Source organism: Delphinapterus leucas, chromosome 2 (assembly GCF_059928025.1).
Source record: "Delphinapterus leucas isolate spDelLeu-1000000601 "Yukka" chromosome 2, BTC_Dleu_Yukka2, whole genome shotgun sequence".
NCBI lineage: Eukaryota > Metazoa > Chordata > Mammalia > Artiodactyla > Monodontidae > Delphinapterus > Delphinapterus leucas.
Window position 1 is genome coordinate 16,822,634 of NC_143130.1, and position 18,805 is coordinate 16,841,438.

The 18,805-nt window shown below is 44.2% G+C and overlaps 1 protein-coding gene across 5 annotated transcripts in view; it reads right to left on the bottom strand.

Annotated features, from left to right (window-relative positions):
- The window catches only part of NRP1 (neuropilin 1), a 138,113-nt gene extending 132,522 nt beyond the window's left edge, over nucleotides 1-5,591 (bottom strand). For 3 of the 5 annotated variants that reach the window (XM_022580440.2, XM_022580441.2, XM_022580437.2), the window contains exons 1-2: nucleotides 5,039-5,589; nucleotides 1,499-1,673 (exon numbers count right to left, since the gene is read on the bottom strand). In XM_022580440.2, coding sequence (XP_022436148.2) covers nucleotides 1,499-1,673; nucleotides 5,039-5,111 — 248 coding nt within the window. In that variant the 5' untranslated portion in view covers nucleotides 5,112-5,589. Of the gene's footprint in view, nucleotides 1-1,498; nucleotides 1,674-5,038 lie in introns of all 5 variants that reach the window. The other 2 variants (XM_089906470.1, XM_022580439.3) reach the window with 2 other exon arrangements.
- Nucleotides 5,592-18,805: the final 13,214 nt, after the last annotated feature.

Genomic DNA, 18,805 nt, shown 5'->3' on the forward strand with positions numbered 1-18,805 from the left:
AAATAAAATGAAATGGAAAACAAGTCTCCAATTTGTCTAGGTGAGTGACATTGTAAAAACCACCATACAGAATACTGGCCAAAAAAAAAAAAGAATTCCCGTTTCCAAGAAGCTACTGGAACACTCTATTAATGTCAACCTTCACACAAGATTAAAAAGTCAATATAATGCCCTGCAGCACTTCTGAATCACAGAACAAAGATTCAATTGAAATTGGCATAATTTTACCTGCTGTAGTGTTCCACTGATTATTTGGAAATTGACCAACAGGACATGAATGTATCAGGCACCAGATGTTGAATTAACCAGATGACCTCATCTCCCTGACCATGAAAAACTAGTTTACCCCACCAAACCAACAGGTTCTTGAGGACTTCTTGCATATTTTCATACTATTCTTTTCTTCTCTAAAAGGGTTATGTGTTGGCAAAGAAAATATTTTAAATAATGAAACTCATTTTAAAACTTGGGAAAACATATCAGTCTTTGAGAAACACTTTAGAAGTGAGATTTAAATAGATTACTTTCCTTTGCTAAAACTATATATCTAAACATCACTGAAGGTTGTTATTCAGGCTCAAGTCTCTGGAGAATACACCAGGTGCAGTGTGCCAGAACAGGATGACACAGATAAGACAGAGACAGGTGGTCTGCTGCATGGATGTCCAGTGAGAAAAGCAAATCTGGATCTGAGTGGACTGCCGCTTGCAATGTTCAAACATACTTTCCAACTGTGGAAAGCAAAACCTACACACAGTTCTTTCATACGAAGTGAGGAAATACAATTTAGACTGTCCCTCTAGTGAGAATGTTTTCATAATAATGAAACCTGGTATAAATTGATGCTTAGTAACTTAACCATAGCAGGAGATAGGAATGCTAAAGTACATGAACAAACATTATATTCATCGTGAATTAACAGTTCTTTTAGCATGTTCCATAAGAGATTTGCAGTTATTAATCTACTATAAAAATCCCTCATTAGACTTACCCTATAGTCCTCATTTTTTTTTTCAATGACAATTTGCTTTGGTCATGTCAAACTCAGTAAGATAAACACAGTTCTTAGATCACAAAACATGCCCCAGATTTGTTTAAAAGAAATACCCGACCTCACCGTCTACCAATGCACTATATGAGAGTGACCTACGCTATTTAGCAAGAACTCAAGTGAGAGTTTGGGTTTCTAATTCTTCACCTTTCCAGGAAAAAAAGACACATATATACACATTTCTTAACAAAAGAGTTCCAAAACCAAAAGTGTTAACAGGAAAAAAGAGTATGAGAAATTACACATTTAAATATAATCTCCCTGGTTTAGGGAACTCAGAAATCACTTAACATAATTTAATTTCCATACCATTGACACATGATCTGGCCTAGATCAGAATCCCTCCTGGATCCATTTACATTCTAGGTGGTTCACAGATCTCCCCCCCATAGACACCTGCGCCCACTAGATGGTGCTGTGGCGCCCTGCTCAAACATTCTCACTTACTTGCAGTCTCTGTCTTCCAAATCGAAGTGAGGGTTGAAGTTAATCATAATTCTCTGATATGGGTCGGGAGCCTGAATCAGCCATTCACATTTTTCACTTGGGTGATAAGAATGAGGATAACCAGGAGATGTAAGGTACCCGGGGCTTTCAATTTTTATAGTATCTCCACATTTATCTGCAATAAAAATAATATTTTAGTAGACCTTTTCCTGACAACCAGTTAGGTATTTTAAATTTACATATAAATGACCGGTTATTAAACATTCCATAACTCTTTAAGGGGAGCTCCAAGAGGCGCTTGCAGGTCCTTCAGGTGGCGCCAATACCAACACGCCACGAAAGGACACTCTTTGATCTCAGGAAGTCGGTTCAGGAGAGCGGACTGAGATCTGATAGGACTCCACCCCCACCCCACACAAAGTTCCCTCCCAAGAAAAAGGTCTTCTAGCATTAAAAACATTAAGTCCCCTCAATGGATGTTAACATGGTCCCCAGGGAGCCTCTGCTAGACTTAATTATCCCCCCAGAAGTGTAATTGCATTAAGGAGCAAGTTCTAAGTGAAGGCGACTAAAAGATGCTATTTGACCCTTTGTGTTGCTTTTTGATGATAAGCCTGGTCTGTGTCATTGATCAGTGGGGATTGTCATCCAGGATTTCAATTGGCTTAAAGCCAGACCTTTTGTTGTTGTTGTTTTATCTGCCTGTAAACCTAAGTGATTTTGAGTTATCTCTGCTTTTGAGATCCAGATCATCAGAGAACAAAGTATATGTGGTGAAGCAGAAATACTTCTGCTCTACTGCTCCAAGTTTCTCAGTCTTGGAGACCAGATCAAAGTAACTGGGCAGAAAGAAAAATAAATAGCTACACAGCATTAATTCTAATTACCTACAAGTTGGAAAAAAGCTCCACCACAGGGAGGTCTGGGTATCACATATGATGAGCTACACTGTCACAGTTTAGGAAAGGTGAGCTAACAAGCTTTGAGCCCTCCTTCCAAAAAACCCAAAAGCCAAAGTGATTCACTGAGAGCCAAAGAAACCAGTCTCTGGGCTGCTTTATTGCTCAGTGTGGACCCTCACTGTCACTTTTAATGATGGATTTCATATTGGAGAGCCTCAGCCTGCAACGCTGCCACATTTACTGATGCTTAATTTCGAGCAATAAAAATTTGGTGCATAAACTATGTAAGAGGAACAGGTATGAAAGCAGTGAAATATATAAGCCTATCAATCACAAATTTTCAGTAATGGTATGTATAGATTTTAATATTGCATCTAATAGATTCCCTGTGGAAAGCGAATGGCATTCTTTGCTCTCAGCATGAATTTATAAATCTACAGAATTTTATTACAGGAAAACCAGGTCAAATGGAAATGAAAGATGAAGTGCACATCAAAAATACATAAAGCTACATGCATTACAGAAATCATTTCCCATAAATTAAAAAGAAGATAATATAAGTTACATTGTTTTTCTCAATTGCTAGATGTTTTTGACTTTGTTTCTTAGACTGGGGGTAGCCTTATATGGGTTTCCTTTGCCTTGGCTTTTAGAAGCTTAAGGTTTGCCAAGAAGAAATGATGTTGTAACCGGAGTTCAGAATCTCAGCTAATGATCATGTTGGGCCCTGTTATGTGATTCTGCCGAGGCTCTTGCATTATTTTAAATGTGCAGAAAACTTGGAAAGCGACCCCATCTCATTAAGTCTCCTCCAGCTCTGTACAAACATCATGGCAGTGTCTGGCATCTGTTAGACGAGTGAAATAAAACAGCACTGCTTGTAGCCACTCGACAGAGTCACTTCAGAAGACATTTAGGTGGATTCAGTACCACACCAGAGCTCTTTAATCTGTGACTTCTGAGAAAGTGACAGTGTAATAAGATAATGCGGACTCCTAGACTCCCTGGCTCTGTTAAATCTCTCTAACAGTTGATTAAGAAAGAGCAGTTTCTAACGATTCTGGACCATTAGTCCTAAATAAGGTTAATGAATTAATTTAGCAGACCCTGGTACTTGGAGGAGGTGGACATGGCTGGAAGAGGTCTGTTGAGCTACAGAGGCATTAACTGGCTCTGGTCCCTGCAAGCACAGCAACATGGGTTTAACTAGTCAAGTCACCGATTGGAGCTCAGGGTCTCAGCCTTCCCCAGATTTCTGTGAAGAAAATTAAGAAGTATATATATTTCTCATGTATGTACATACACATACACCCCCACACACAGACATATGGAGCTCACAACCTAAAGTCTGAAAGCTATTTGCATTGGATTTCAAATCCATCCTATGAACACCACCACCGATTTAATCTCCAGAGTTGTGGAGGCAGAGGTTGGGTTACTGTAATTTCTAAAGTCTAACCACTTGAGCTCTTTCAATTGGAGTGAATGTTATTTCGTTCCCTGCCAGACTATAGAAAGATGCCATCATCCGAGGTTCATTAATAAATTGAACTCCACATTCACAATTGTGTGTGTGTGTGTTTTGCTTCCAAGTGTATCTTTTAGAACACTGCTTGGCAGCTGTTGGGGAAATCGATTGCTTCAATCACGAAACCTCCAGAAAGCATATTAGAAAGATTAACTTCCATCGTAAAGATGTGATTTACATTCCTCTCGGTATGAACTCCTCCACTTGTGGTCTCTTATTAAAACAATATACCACCGTAAGTAGCGGATGGTCTTTCCTTCTAATTACTCTGATTGAAATCTAAGCCAGACAAAAGTAAATATTTGATAATTAGTTAATAATAATTGCTGAAGACTTACTGTAAAGATAATGCCATCCCCTTTCTTCCACCTACTTTACAGTGTAAGTCAAACATGCCTACAACCAGATCCCATTTTAAAACACATTATTTAGGTTACAGGATACTGTTTATAACCCAGCACGGTCTTCCATTTACTTAACAGTGAGTGGTTTTAAAAGCTAAGTGGAAGCTGCAACTAGGTTGGGGATTTTCAGATATCCTGGTGCCTTACACTGTATATATCAGATTCCTTTATTGACATGATGTAACTTTCATTCATACTCCAGACAGATCAGGGCCATTTACAAAAGCGGAGGAGGGAGTTACATCCACCAGCAAACCGCTATCTCCTGCAGGCACCCACCAGAGGAAACAGTTCGGGGGAGCTGCTCGAGAACCAGGAAGTTCTCCTGGTAAAGTGTTCATTAACTTTCAACAGCCATCAGATTTTTGAAAGGGCGTCTCATCTAATTTGCCTTTGGGAGGAAACATTATTAAGATAATTGGTGTGCTGCTCTGGGAAGGTAAGCAGTTCTGCCTTGTAGCAGAGGTAGGAAAACCTCCACGGCCAAACAACCAACTTCGGGAGGGAGTCAGAGCACTTGAAATCTCCCTGCCCTACACCGACTGATCTTATTGCTTGATTTCTCCGCCGGGATAAAAGTTTCCTTCGCCCAGAAGGCGGCTCTCCGCGGTGGATCCCGGCAGCTGGGCGCGGGTCCGGGGTCCGGACGCGGGCAGCCTGGAGCCGGGTTCACCCCTGTGGCCGCGCGTCTCCGCCTGTCACTTACCGTTGCGAAAAGCGCCGGCCGCCGAGAGGACCAGGGCGAGCGCGGCGCACAGGAGCGGTAGCCCCCTCTCCATCCTCCCTTCGCTGGGTTCCCGGGCAGACGCGGGAGAACCGAACGTGCAGGGAAAACAGAGCACCGGGGCGATCTCAACAATCCGGAGCGCTTCCACTCCTCCCAGAGCTGTAAAATCCTCAGTCCGTCTTGGAGAAAGGAAAGCGGCGAGGCAATGCCGTGATCCGAGAGAAACCCTCCTCTTTTTGTGTCTCAAGTCGCCTGCATCCTGTCATTTAGCTCCGGTTTCCTCTCTCTTTTCCCACACTTGTTCCTCTTCCAGGAGCCACTGCCCGGGCCATGTCTCAGAAAAAAAAAGGGGGGGGGTGGTGGTGGGAGGAGGAGAGACGTAGAGAAACGCACACCAACGCCAATTTCCAGAAAGAAAGAAAAAAAAAATCCGGCTTGTTTCTGGACGCGTTGGAGACGAGGAGCTGGCGCCCAGGGGAGGTCCGAGGTGTCTGCGCGAAGGAGAGGAGCAAGCAATGAAAAGATGAGCGGGAGACGGAGTTGTTTCACCAACTGCACCCCTGCTTCCCCCACCTCCTCCTCCCCTCCCCTTCTGGAGCCCTTCCCTCGCTTCCTCCCGCCCCTCTCCCCGCACGGGCTCGCCAGCAATTGCCTGACAGGAGACGGGGAGGAACAAGTTTCCCTCCGTGTGCGTTCCCCGTGCGTCTGTCCGTCTCTCCCGCAGGCCCTGTAGGGACCTTCCCGCGAAGGGAGGCGCCGGGGGTCCGCGCCTAGGGCGGGCTGGCGGGTGTGTCTGGGGGACTGGGCGTCGAGGTCGGTGGCAGCGCCAGGGTCGAGCTGGCCCACCTAGGCGTGCTTGCTCGGACCCCCGGGGGGTCCCAGCCCAGGATCTTGGGGATCCGCCGCCGAGGCGTGCGGGGCGCTCGGGAGGTAGCTGCTGCGGCTCCTAACTCCGGACGCCTGGGAGGTGCCCGGGGCGGCCGGGTAGTGACCTGGGGCAGGAGCAGCAGGGCGCCCCTGGACGCTGCGGGACAGGCCCGGAGGGGCTGAGGAAAGCGCGGCAGGGGTGGGGGACGCACCCCGGAGCCGGGCGAGGGTCGGCAGTGTCGCTGCCACGTAGAGCCGAGTCAGTAGATTGGCGCGGGCGAGGCTGTGCTGCGGCCCCACCCGGCCTCCCTGCCCGGTAAAGGGGCGCGCTGCTGGGCGCCTGGCGTGCTCGGGTGCCCGCCGCGCGCCGCGGGCTCCATTGTTACCCGAGATCTGGTGTCCTCTCCTCTGGGTCAGAGGGGACCCTGGAGGGTGGGAGCTGGTGTGCCTTCCAACTAGGGGGCAGTCGTCGCCCGACCCCGCCCAGCATCCTGACTCGGAGCCTAGGTGCTCGGGGTTTGGAAATTAGGGGTCCAGTGCCCCGGGTTCCTGTGCAATCCGGGGGGAGGGGAACAGTGGCGGGGGCGGGGTTTGCTCCTGGCAGGGCTCTCACGGTACCAGTTCAGACCACAGGCCAAGGTCACGCCGGCCCTCCAGCTCCTCCCCCCCCCTCCGCCTCCCACGGCGGCGCGTCCTCACTGTGGGCTGGATGCCCCCCAGTTCCATCCCCGAGGGCTTTCCGGGAACTGCTGCAGAAAGCCTCTGCGGATAGGAACAGCAAGGACATTTCAGGGAACAGACAGGTTTTGGCAGCGGATCAGGCCCTTGAGAGGGGTAAATGCCCGCGGACCCCCTCCGAAGGAGTTCGTGGGGAAGGTGAAAAGGTCAGACGCCTCCTGGGAACGGCGTTTCTGCACACACCCGAAAGCAGAGCCTTATTCCTACCTGGCGCAAAGAGCTGGCAAAAGAGATTTAGGAATGTTGGCAGGAAGACTCTGGTCAAAGGTTTTGGCGGAAGAACTAGGGGCGGGACGGGAGAGAGGAGGCCCAGGGCGCGCGGGCCCCGGGCGACGGCTCAGCGCTCGCGGGTGGCGGCTGGGCGCGGTGGCGCGCGCCGGTTGGGGTGCAGGCGAGCCCCGCGCGGTGCAAAGCTGCACCCCGGGCTCGCCCGCCCGCGCCCGGGAAGTCCCCGCCTCCAAGCTGGAGACCAGCACCCAGGGCGCCGCGAGTCGCCCTGCCCGAGAGCGCCTGTTCGCCCTCACTGGTTTCCTCCTTCTCGGCTATCCCACCCCAGACGCGGGGTTGGAAGGGGGCACTACGAGGCCGGGAGTCAAATGCCTGGGTGGAGCGGAAGGGGCAGTGGCGGGGCGAGACAGGGCGCCAGCCGCGCCCTGCGCAGACCCCGGGGAGTCAGCGCCGCGGAGGGAAGCCCGGGCGCTTGGCTACCGCGAGCGTGCGACGCCTCCTCCCCGCCTTCCTCTCGGTTCCCGGCGCACCCCCGCCAGTCCCAGTCCCCGGCTGCGCGGGGCGAGCGGCATCGTCAGATTTGGGGTGACCCCGGGCGACCTTAGCCCGAGGCTCGGAGGGAGAGGCGCCTCTCTGAACCTGGCCGGTTGACAAAGAAGGCGAACCGGGCGGCGCAGCGCCCGGGCGTCCTGGAGTCCTGGAGTCAAGGCTGCCCTCCTCCTTCCTAGTGGAAACTGCGCGGCCGCGCTCGGTCCGGGAAGCGGTTTTGACCCGTCTCTGTGCCTCCGCGGGGTGAGCGAAGGGGCACAAGCGGAGACTTGATCTGTGTTGTTTTTAGAAAACTGCCGCCAATCTCTCTTCCCTTTCCCTGCTGAGTGTGCATTTCCCAGGTTGGAGCCACCAGCTAACAAATAAAGCCACCAGATCCTGCACTCAGAGAGGCATTGCCCTACTCCGCAACCTCGCCCCCGGGCTCCCTCCCGCCTTTCCCGGGGAAGGGCACCTCCCGCGGGTCAAGGCGCAGAAAACGTCTGTCTCTTGCTCCCCACCTGAGCATTTTGCCAGTCTCTCTCCAACCAACTAATAAGACACGCAGAAGGTACTCTGGGGGAAATATCATATTTAAGTTCTGCCTCTGATTTTTCTGGTCTCAGCTGATCTGAGGCTTTTCTGGACTCCGGAGTTTCCACACGCAGTACTGGGTAATGGGAGCCCTACCGCACTGATTGATAATTGCCCGCTAATGGGTTGGTGCAGAGCAAATTGTCCTCGCTAACAACTTCTTTCCTCTGCTGTTGGATTCTACTAAGCGCAGAAAAGGGTCAGTTTTAGACTTCTGCAATTCCCCTGCAAAGGGAGACAGACCGACCTTTACTTGACGTTAAGTGATAGACACAGGAAGAGTTTGGCAGTATTCCTAGGTTGATTTTATTTTGGTCTTGTGAACACATCATTCTTCTGGACACCACAAATCCCCAGACTAGGTAGGACCCAATTCCACTGAAGGGAAGATTCATCACACCCGAGTGCCAGTCAGAGGCCCTGGATGGGCAGTGCCCAGCGCAGTGGACTCCCATGGAGGGGTTGCTGCGGGAAGAAGGCCCTTCGCTTCTGCCTCCTGAGCGGGGCTGGAACCTAGGCCCATCATTAAGAACAGACTGGGTGCATACAGAGTGAAGTGAGTCAGAAAGAGAAAAACAAATACCTTATGCTAACACGTATATATGGAATTTTTAAAAAATGGTTCTGATGAACCTAGGGGCAGGACAGGAATAAAGACAAAGACACATAGAGAATGGACTTGATGACACGGGGAGGGGAAAGGGGAAGGGTAAGCTGGGACAAAATGAGAGAGTAGCATCGACATATATACACTACCAAATGTAAAATAGATAGCTAGTGGGAAGCAGCTGCACAGCACAAGGAGATCAGCTCAGTGCCTTGTGACCACCTAGAGGGGTGGGATAGGGAGGGTGGGAGGGAGATGTGAGAGGGAGGGGATATGGGGATGTATGTATATGTATAGCTGATTCACTTTGTTATACAGCAGAAACTAACACACCATTGTAAAGCAATTATACTCCAATTAGATGTTAAAAAAATAGACTGGGTGGTAAATGTACGGTTTCTTTCATCAAGCGCTCATCAATTTGTCAAAAATAAGGTGAGAGCCACTGCTCCCATAAGGCCATTTGAGCCGCTAACGTCCTCAAAGTATTTCAGGTTGGTGCATATGGAGACTGGTATTTCAGATCTGTATCAAGTCTAGTCAAGTTTTTTAAAGCATCAAGTCCACATATTTCAGAAAAGCAAGGACACAACATATTTTTAGTAGGAGCTAACCTACATTTGAAATGTAAGAATGGAAGAAGTGAAACAGAAAAGATTAAAAATTGGAATTTAATTTCCTATTACTTAAAATAATTCTATTAAAAATAGCACTGCTGTTAAATGACTATCATTCAAGGGGTGTCTTTTGGACCTCATGTAGAGCTGTCTCCTTCATTTGGATTGGCAGAGGAAGGACGAAAATAAACAAATTAACTTTTACTTTCTGATCCTTCACTTTGGGCCTTTTAAAAGTTACACTGAAAATTCTTTAAATATTGGAGAAAAGCCTGCCATCAAAGTTTTAAAACAAAGTTACACTGTAAAGTTTCTATAATACAAGTACATGCAGATGCAGGAAGACAATGTTAAATTTTGAATCATGTGAGTAGATTCACAGTATTTGTTGGTGTTAGACATTAGGGCTAGAATTTGAAAACTATTATTTGTCTGAAAGAATAATCTTATTCTGCCTTCATTGAATTACTTTTTAATTATAAAAATTAAAATAATAATAACCAATAGAAACACTCATAAAACCAATAAAAACATCATTAGAGAGAACCTATTCAACATCTCAAAAGGACTATTTTTAAGTGGGACAATCTATAAAATATAATTTGAGCAATCAAATAAGGAAAGGCTATCTCAACATTTAATCATAGAAAACTAAAATTCTAAAGAATTTAAAAAATCGGTAAAAACTAAATTAAAACCATCAACAACCAATGGCCAAAAAAAATTCTAAAGAATTTTAAAAATCAGTAAAAAAAAAAATTTTTTTAACTATCAACCAAAGGCGAAAAAAAAAACCCACAAAACCCACAGTTAAGATGAGCTGAATTTATCCTAACAGAACTTTATTTTGTATTCTTAGTAGATGGCTCTAGCTATTTCCATGAGAATGGGGTATGAGTGGAGCAAGGGAAGAAGTGAAAAGACTAGTTAGGAAGGAAGGAAGAGAAGACCATGAACAAGGATCATGCGGTGGAGATTGGAAAAGGTTTAGAAGGTGTAATCAACAGACTGATGTTGAGATGGATAGTCCAGCAAAGGAGAGGGTGTTCTTAAGCATGACTGTTAAGATTCCAGCTTCCATAACTGGATGGGTGGTAGTGATAGCCTTCACTTAGGCATGGAACACTAGACTAGTGTGGAAGGAAGATCATGAGTTTGATTTGGTCCAGGTTCAGTTTTTAGTCTCTTTGAGATAATCAGATGAGTCAGGAATATGGAGGAATGGTTTAGACTGGAGATATGTATTTGTGGGTCGCTGATGTATATTGAGAATGAGCATCTGGAGAGGTAGAGGAAAACCAGTAGAACATAGTGTCATAAAAGTCAGGTAGAAGAGGGATTTCTAAAAGGAAGTGCTACGCAAAGGAGTTGGATAATGTTGACAGTTCTAGTTGGATGAGGACTGAAATACACTTGAATGTAGTGGCTTGATGGTTATTGAGGATTAACTTGAACAAGAGTCATTTCAGAGGAGTAAGGGAGAGACAGGACTAGAGGCCAGGTTGGAGTGGACTAGTGGAAGTGAAGTGAATGGAGGTAAGGAAATCGGGACAAGGAGTAAAGATCATTCTCTCTGAAGGTTCCTACTGAAGGGAAGGAGACAGACAGTAGTTCTGGAAGGAAATGGTGTGGAAGGAGGTTGATTTTTTTTTTCTTTTTTGTTTGCTGGGGTACTCTTGAACATGTTTTTTTCCTCAATTTTTTTAAACTACAAAACCAAAAAAAACCAGTTTGCCTATTTCTCCCACCCCCACTTCCTATGGCAACCACCAGTCTGTTCTCTGTATCTATGAGCTTGGTTTAGCTATTAGGTTATTTATTTTCAGATTTCACATATAAGAGAGATCAGACACTTATTTGTATTTCTCTGTCCGACTTATTTCGCTTCACATAATATCCTCCTTCCTTGTTGTCACACATGGCAAGATTTCATTCTTTTTTAATGGCTATTATTCCATCTTATATACATATATGCATATACCACAATTTATCCATTCAACCATCAATGGACACTTAGGTTGTTTCCATACCTTGGATATTGCAATTAATGTTACAATTAGCATGCAGATGCATATATCTTTTCAAGCTAATGTTTTTGTTCTCTTCAGATAAATACCTTGAGGTGGAACTGCTGGATCATATGGTAGTTCTATTTTTAATTTTTTGAGGAACCTCCATACTGTTTTTCATAGTGACTACACAAGTTTACATTCCCACCAACAGTGTGCAAGGGCTCCCTTTTCTCTACATCCTCACCAACACTTATTTCTAGTCTTTTCAATAATAAGCATTCTAACAGATATGGGCTGATATCTCATTGTGGTTTTGACTTGCATTTTCCTGAAGATTAATTATATAGAGCATCTTTTCATGTACCAGTTGGTTTTATGGTTTCAGGTCTTACATTCATGTCTTTAATCCATTTTGAGTTAATTTTCATGTATTGTGCAAGATAGTGGTCTAGTTTCATTCTTTTGCATGTGGCTGTCCAATTTTCCCAACATCATTTATTGAAGAAATTATCCTTTCCCCATTGTATTTTCTTGGTTCCTTTATCATAGATTAACTGACCATATAAGTGTGGGTTTATTTCTGGGCTCTCTATTCTATTCCATTAATATATATGTCAGCTTTTATGCCAATACCATACTGTTTGGGTTATTGTAGCTTTGTATTATAGTATGAAATTAAGGAATGTGATGCCTCCAGGTTTGTTCTTCTTTCTCAAGATTGTGTTGGCTATTTGGGGTCTTTTGTGGTTCTTTACAAATTTTAAGATTGTTTTATTTCTGTGACAAATGCCATTGGAATCTTGATAGGGACTGCATTGAATCTGTATATTGCTTTGAGTAGTGTGGACATTTTAACAATATGAATTCTTCCATTCCATGAAAATAGATTATCTTTCCACTTATTTGTGTATTTTTCATTTTTTTAATTAATGTTGTATAGTTTCCAATATACAGGCCTTTCACCTCCTTGGTTAAATTTATTCCTAGATGTTCTATTTATTTATTTTTTGATGCAATTGTCAATGGAATTTTTTTCTTTCTTTTTTAAATGTCTATTTACTTATTTGGCTGTGTTGGGTCTTCGTTGTGTCATGTGGGATCTAGATCCCTGACCGGGGATCAAACCCAGGTCCCTTGCATTGGGAGCACAGAGTCTTAGCCACTGGACCACCAGGGGAGTCTGGACTTGTTTTCTTAATTTCTCTGTCTGATAGTTCATTATTAGCATACAGAAACACAACAGATTTTTGTGTATTGATTTTGTAGTTTGAACTTAACTGAATTCTTTTATTAGTTCTAAGTTTTTTGATGGAGTCTTTAGGATTTTCTATCATGTTACCTGCAAATACTGACAGTTTTACTTCTTCTTTTCTATTGGGATGTCTTCTATTTATTTATTTTTCCGTGCCTAATTGTTCAGTCTAGGCCTTCCAATACAATGTTGAATAAAAATGGAAAGGGTGGGCATCCTTGTCTTGTTCCTGATCCTAGAGGAAAACCTTTCAGCCTGTCACTGTTAGGTATGATGTTAGCTCCGGACTTGTCATATATGGTCTTTACCATGTTGAGGTACAGTCCCTCTATACCCAATTTGTTGAGAGTTTTTACTGTAAATGGATATTGAATTTTGTTAAATGCTTTTTCTGCATCTATTGAGATGATCATGTGATTTTTATCCTTCATTTTGTTAATGTGGTGTGTCACACTGTGTAGCTTGCAAATGTTGAACCATACTTGCATCCCTAGAATAAATCCCATTTGATCATGGTGTATGATTCTTTTAATGTATTGTTGAATTCAGTTTTAGTAATATTTTGTTGAGAATTTTTGTCTCTCTGTTCATCAAGGATATTGGTCTGTAATTTTCTTTTCCTGTGGCATCCTTGTCTTGTTTTGGTCTTGATCATTCTTAAATGCTGTTGGGTAGAATCTAGTATTGGGGGAGATGTTGAAAATAAGCCACAGAAAAGATAATCAGAGTGTAAATTGCCTGAGAAGGCAGGAGGGGATATAATCTGGATTACGGAAGGACAGATTTACCCTAGATTGAAAGAGGGACAGGTCCTCCGTTATAACTGTAGGGAAAGAGGAGCTGATCAGTATAATTGCAAGTAGGTTTGTTATTCTGTCGAATGAGTGGACAGCAGTTTCTCTCTTTCATATCTCCTTTCTCCTATAACAAGAGATAGAGAGGTACTGAAGGTCAACAGAAAGCAGTGAAATTGGTGTGAAGACCTGACTCACCAGAGGAACTATTATTGCTGTGGTTTTGATAATTTTTTAGGTTGGGAATTTGACTGAAAAACACATTTTCCTAGAAAAATTGGCTAGTCTTTCCTGAAACTCACAAAAATCTGCTTAACTCCTACTGAACTAGTAATAGCATATGAATGGTATTGTTTCAGCTTTAGTGATTTAAAGTAGGTGCTCAATAAATGCTTTTTGAAGGCATTCAAAAAGGGGAATCCCCATAGAAGAGGGGATTTTTCTAACCATTATTTACAACAAATCAGTGACTGTATCTATTGATGTTCAGGGAAGTACCCCAAATATCTCTTTGCAACAACGTCTGCCCCTACCCATTCTCTTCTTTGTCCTTTAATCTCCTAGAGATGGCCAAAGGAGAATTTAGAATTCATATTTACACCCTATACCAGACATCCACAGACTGGCATATTTGTATAATTCATGTGAAATACCACCAAAATATTTCTTTAGTTTTGTAAGTTCCAGAATCAACATCGATGTTGCACAAGTTTTCCACAGATATTTATGTGAATTTTTTGCTTGCTTTGAATTGTATAATTTCCTGCCTTGATAGTTTGGACAAATGTATTGGGTAGACTATTTGTCAGTGGGCATCTTTCTTCAATGTATTATGTTAAACCATCAGATTGTTAAAAGTGCTTTGTCTCCTATGTAAGAGGTAATACATTAATACTTGTTGATTTTCAGCTACAAAATTCACTGCCTGGATGGACTTGCCCTAATGCCATACAAAAGCTTGCATGAGGTGAGAAAGTCATGCAGAACAAGGCAGATTTTCTTGGAAGTTTTATATTTTAAAAAGTTTTCAGCTTATTAGTACAGCAGGCACATTTTCCTTCTGCTCGAATGCTGTAAACACCCCAGCAGGGACAATAAATAGCAGTGTAGACAGGAAGGAAAAATATTTGTCAAGAGTCACTCCTACACTTTCTCTCCTTCATTTTTTCAGTGTAAGTTTTAGTTGCAGAAGCTGGAAATAATAGAACCGTAAAAGTTTAGACAGCAAAATTGTAAAGTGACAGGGAATAAGAAAATATATGTATAGGTTTGCCTTTTGAAATGTAAGGCCAAAAAGCAAGTGCACATCAGGCCTTTCTAATTATAATTTGCATTCACAGAGTTCAGAGTAGACCTGGGTCTTACCAGCCTCTAGAGGCACTGCTTCTCTCTCTCATGCCACAGATGGGAGAACCAGGATACATGGTGAGTTCGAATTTAGCAAGGTTATGCAGCAATTCTGTGATGGAATAAAATATAGGAAATTGATGTTTTGAATTTAGGTTTGTATCTTATGAAAGCTGGAAGTAAGGCCTTCTAATAAAATTAACTAACACAGTTGGTTTATTCTTTTGAAAATTCATAGTAATATTCAATAGCTTGTGTTTTATGACATCAAACGGCTTCTTAAATTCATACTGTGCTATTGTCTCTAGTCTGGTATGCCAAGGCACATTTCTCCACTATAGTTTTTTCTTTTTTAAAACCCCTTTGTGATTTTACAGACTTTGGGATTATATTGAGGCACAGACTGGATGCTGTCAAACATACTCAAATTTAACTCATACTCAAATTGACTCAAAAATACTCAGATCTAATGCTGTCTGCCAAAGCAGACTCCCATCTCTTTGATTTTTAGGGTTCTTTGGGCCTTTATTTGAAAATGTCTGCCTTGGGCTTTTAAACAGCCCAAGTCTTATCTTTTAAACAGTCTGTCTTATCTCTCCTAGACAGACCAACTCTGCCATCTATGAAGTTGATGTTACCCTTGATCATATCAAGCAAACATCTTTTATTATGTAGATATAAGATCGCAACTTTCCTGTAACATATAAGAGGAAGCACCTCGTCAATTCCAGGATACATGAGTGTGTGGTAATCAGGGTTGTCCGTTGCATAGCAAGAAACAAATCTGGATTAATTAAACAAAAAAGTAATTTAATGGTCATATCTGAGGGAAGTGAAGGAGTGGACTTGGCTTCCGGCAGAAGTGTAGCCAAAGGTTCAGTTTGTGCCAATCAGCAGGACGTCTTCTGTGTTTCATCTGAGCTGGCTTCCTACTCAAGCAAGAGCTCTCCAGGTAGAGTTACCAGGTGGTCATGGCTGTTCCGGGCTAAGTGAGCCTTCCTTCCAGGTTGTGATCACAGAGGAAGGATTCAGGGGCAGGGTGCTTCCTCCCCCAGAAGAATGTGATTATCTTAATAAAATTCTGATTGGCTCCACTTGGATGATGTGCACAAGGGAGATGGGTTACTCTTTTTAGCCAACCTGGGTCACTTGCCCACCCTACCTGTGGCCATGAGGACAAAATGCAGAGAGGAATTCTCCCAGAGAAAAAGAGGGTCTCTGGACTCTGAAGAAAGGGGAAGGAATGCCAGACCACCGAAGCCACAGTTGTCTGCTCTTCAGAAGAACCCTCTCTTTGTTACTTAGCTGTTTTCAAGTGAGAGTGTTTGAATTAGTTCTTCATTTTGATTAGGGTTGATGTTATTGTGTTCTTTGTTTTTAGTTTTTCACCTAAATATCCACTCATAGCAGATAGCATGAATCCATAGCTTTTATTTCACGATCTGAGGGTAGTACTTCATTCAGGGTTGACTGTCAGTCAAAATTATAAAGCAGGTGAAGGAGTTCAGTTTTAACTTCATCTTCTTTTTGGTGAATGTCCTGTATTTTATTCTCTCTTCCCGGTTCCCTCACAAAGACCTTGAAATAAATAGATCACTTTAAGAGCACAATACTTAACCCACAGAATGGTGAGATTCAGGGAAGGTTTTAGAGGTGAGGAATCTTCCAGGATACCCTCATAAGGATACTGAATAAGGCACCTGTGTGCACTGGAGTCAGGGTATATCACTGGGGGTTCATAAATTCTAAGCTGCCTTTGAGGGGAAAATGAAGACATATTTACTCTGGAGAGATTGCCATGAAGACATGGCCTAAGACTTCCCAATAAAATAATACGTTTTCTTTAACAAACGAAAAGTTTTTAGGTTAACATGATTGGTGGACTCTAGGAATGAAGTTTGTAATAAACAGCAATCACATCATAAAAGGAAAGGCTTGGAACACTATGTTCTTCTTCAAATCTTGTGTAGTATGTTTTCTTGAGGTATGTTAAGCTCCACAGAACATGAAGAAATAGAGAATATGAACAGACCAATTACCAGTAATGAAATTGAATCAGTAATAAAAAAAAACTCCCAGCAAACAAAAGTCCAGGACCAGATGCCTTCCCAGGTGAATTCTACCAAGCATTTAGAGAAGAGTTAACAGCTGTCCTTCTCAAACTATTACAAAAAATTGCATTCATTCTACGAGGCCAGCATCACCCTGTTACGGAAACCAGACAATGATACCACAAAATAAGAAAATGACAGACCAATATGACTGATGACCATAGATGCAAAAATCCTCAACAAAATATTAGCACACTGAATCCAACAATACATCGAAAGAATCATACACCATGATCAAGTGGGATTCATCCCAGGGATGCAAGGATTTTTCAGTATCTGCAAATTGATCACTGTGATACACCACATTAACAAAATGAAGAATCAAACCAGGTGACTATATTGAGATATATTGGAAACAAGCCTCTGCAGTGCCAGTTTATTTTCTTTTACAAAATGTTACCCATTAAAACTTTTTAAAAGATACATGCTTAAACTCAACCACGGAGCTTCCAGGAAGATGGCGGAAGAGTAAGACGCGGAGATCACCTTCCTCCCCACAGATACACCAGAAATACATGTACACGTAGAACAACTCCTATAGAACACCTACTGAACGCTGGCAGAAAACCTCAGACCTCCCAAAAGGCAAAAAAAACCCCACGTACCTGGGTAGGGCAAAAGAAAAAAAAGATAAACAGAGACAAAAGGATAGGGATGGTACCTGCACCAGCGGGAGGGAGCTGTGAAGGAGGAAAAGTTTCCACACACCAGGAGCCCCTTCGCGGGCGGAGACTGCAGGGCAGAGGCGGGAAGCTTCGGAGCCGTGGAGTAGAGCACAGCAACAGGGGTGCGGGGGGCAAAGCGGAGAGATTTGGTCAGGGCCGACCGGCACTCACCAGTCCGAGAGGCTTGTCTGCTCCCCCGCCGGGGCGGGCGGGGCTGCGAGCTGAGGCTCGGGCTTCAGTCGGAGCGCTGGGAGAGGACTGGGGTTGGCGGCGTGAACACATTCTGAAGGGGCTAGTGCGCCACAGCTGGCCGGGAGGTAGTCCGGAAAAAAGTCTGGAGCTGCCGAGGAGGCAAGAGATTTTTTCTTCCCTCTTTGTTTCCTGGTGCGCGAGGAGAGGGGATTAAGAGCGCTGCTTGAAGGAGCAACGGAGACGGGCGCGAGCCGCGGCTAAAAGCGCGGACCCCAGAGACGGGCATGAGACGCTAAGGCTGCTGCTGCCGCCACCAAGAAGCCTGTGTGCGAGCACAAGTCACTATCCACACCCCCCTTCTGGGGGGCTGCCCCCGCCACTGCCTGGGTCCCGGGATCCAAGGACAACTCACCCGGGAGAACGCACAGCGCGCCTGTCACGCCGGCCTCTGCCGCTGCAGGCCCCGCCTCCGTGCCCCTCCCTCCCCCCCCCCCCCCGCCCCCCGGCCTGAGTGAGCCAGAGGCCCTGAATCAGCGGCTCCTTTAACCCCGTCCTGTCTGAGCGAAGAACAGACGCCCTCCAGCGACCTACACGCAGAGGCGGGGCCAAATCCAAAGCTGAGCCCCTGGGAGCTGTGAGAACAAAGAAGAGAAAGGGAAATCTCTCCCAGCAGCCTCAGGAGCAGCGGATTAAAGCTCCACAATCAACTTGATGTAGCTGCACCTGTGGAATACATGAATAGAAAACGAATCATCCCAAATTGAGGAGGGGGACTTTCAGAGCAAGATTTATGATGTTTTCCCCTCTTCCTCTTTTTGTGAGTGTGTATGTGTATGCTTCTGTGTGATTTTGTCTGTATAGCTTTGCTTCCAGCATTTGTCCTAGGGTTCTATCCGTCCGTTATTTTTTGTTTGTTTTGTTTTTTTTCTTAATATTTATTTTTTAATTTTAATAACTTTATTATATTTTATCTTATTTTATTTTACTTTATCTTCTTTCTTTCTTTTTTCCTTCCTTCCCTCCTTCCTTCCTCCCTCCCTCCCTCCCTTCTTTCTTTCTTTCTACTTCTACTAATTCTTTCTTTCTACTTTTTCTGCCTTTTATTCTGAGCCGTGTGGATGAAAGGCTCTTGGTGCTGCAGCCAGGAGTCAGTGCTGTGACTCTGAGGTGGGAGAGCCAACTTCAGGACACTGG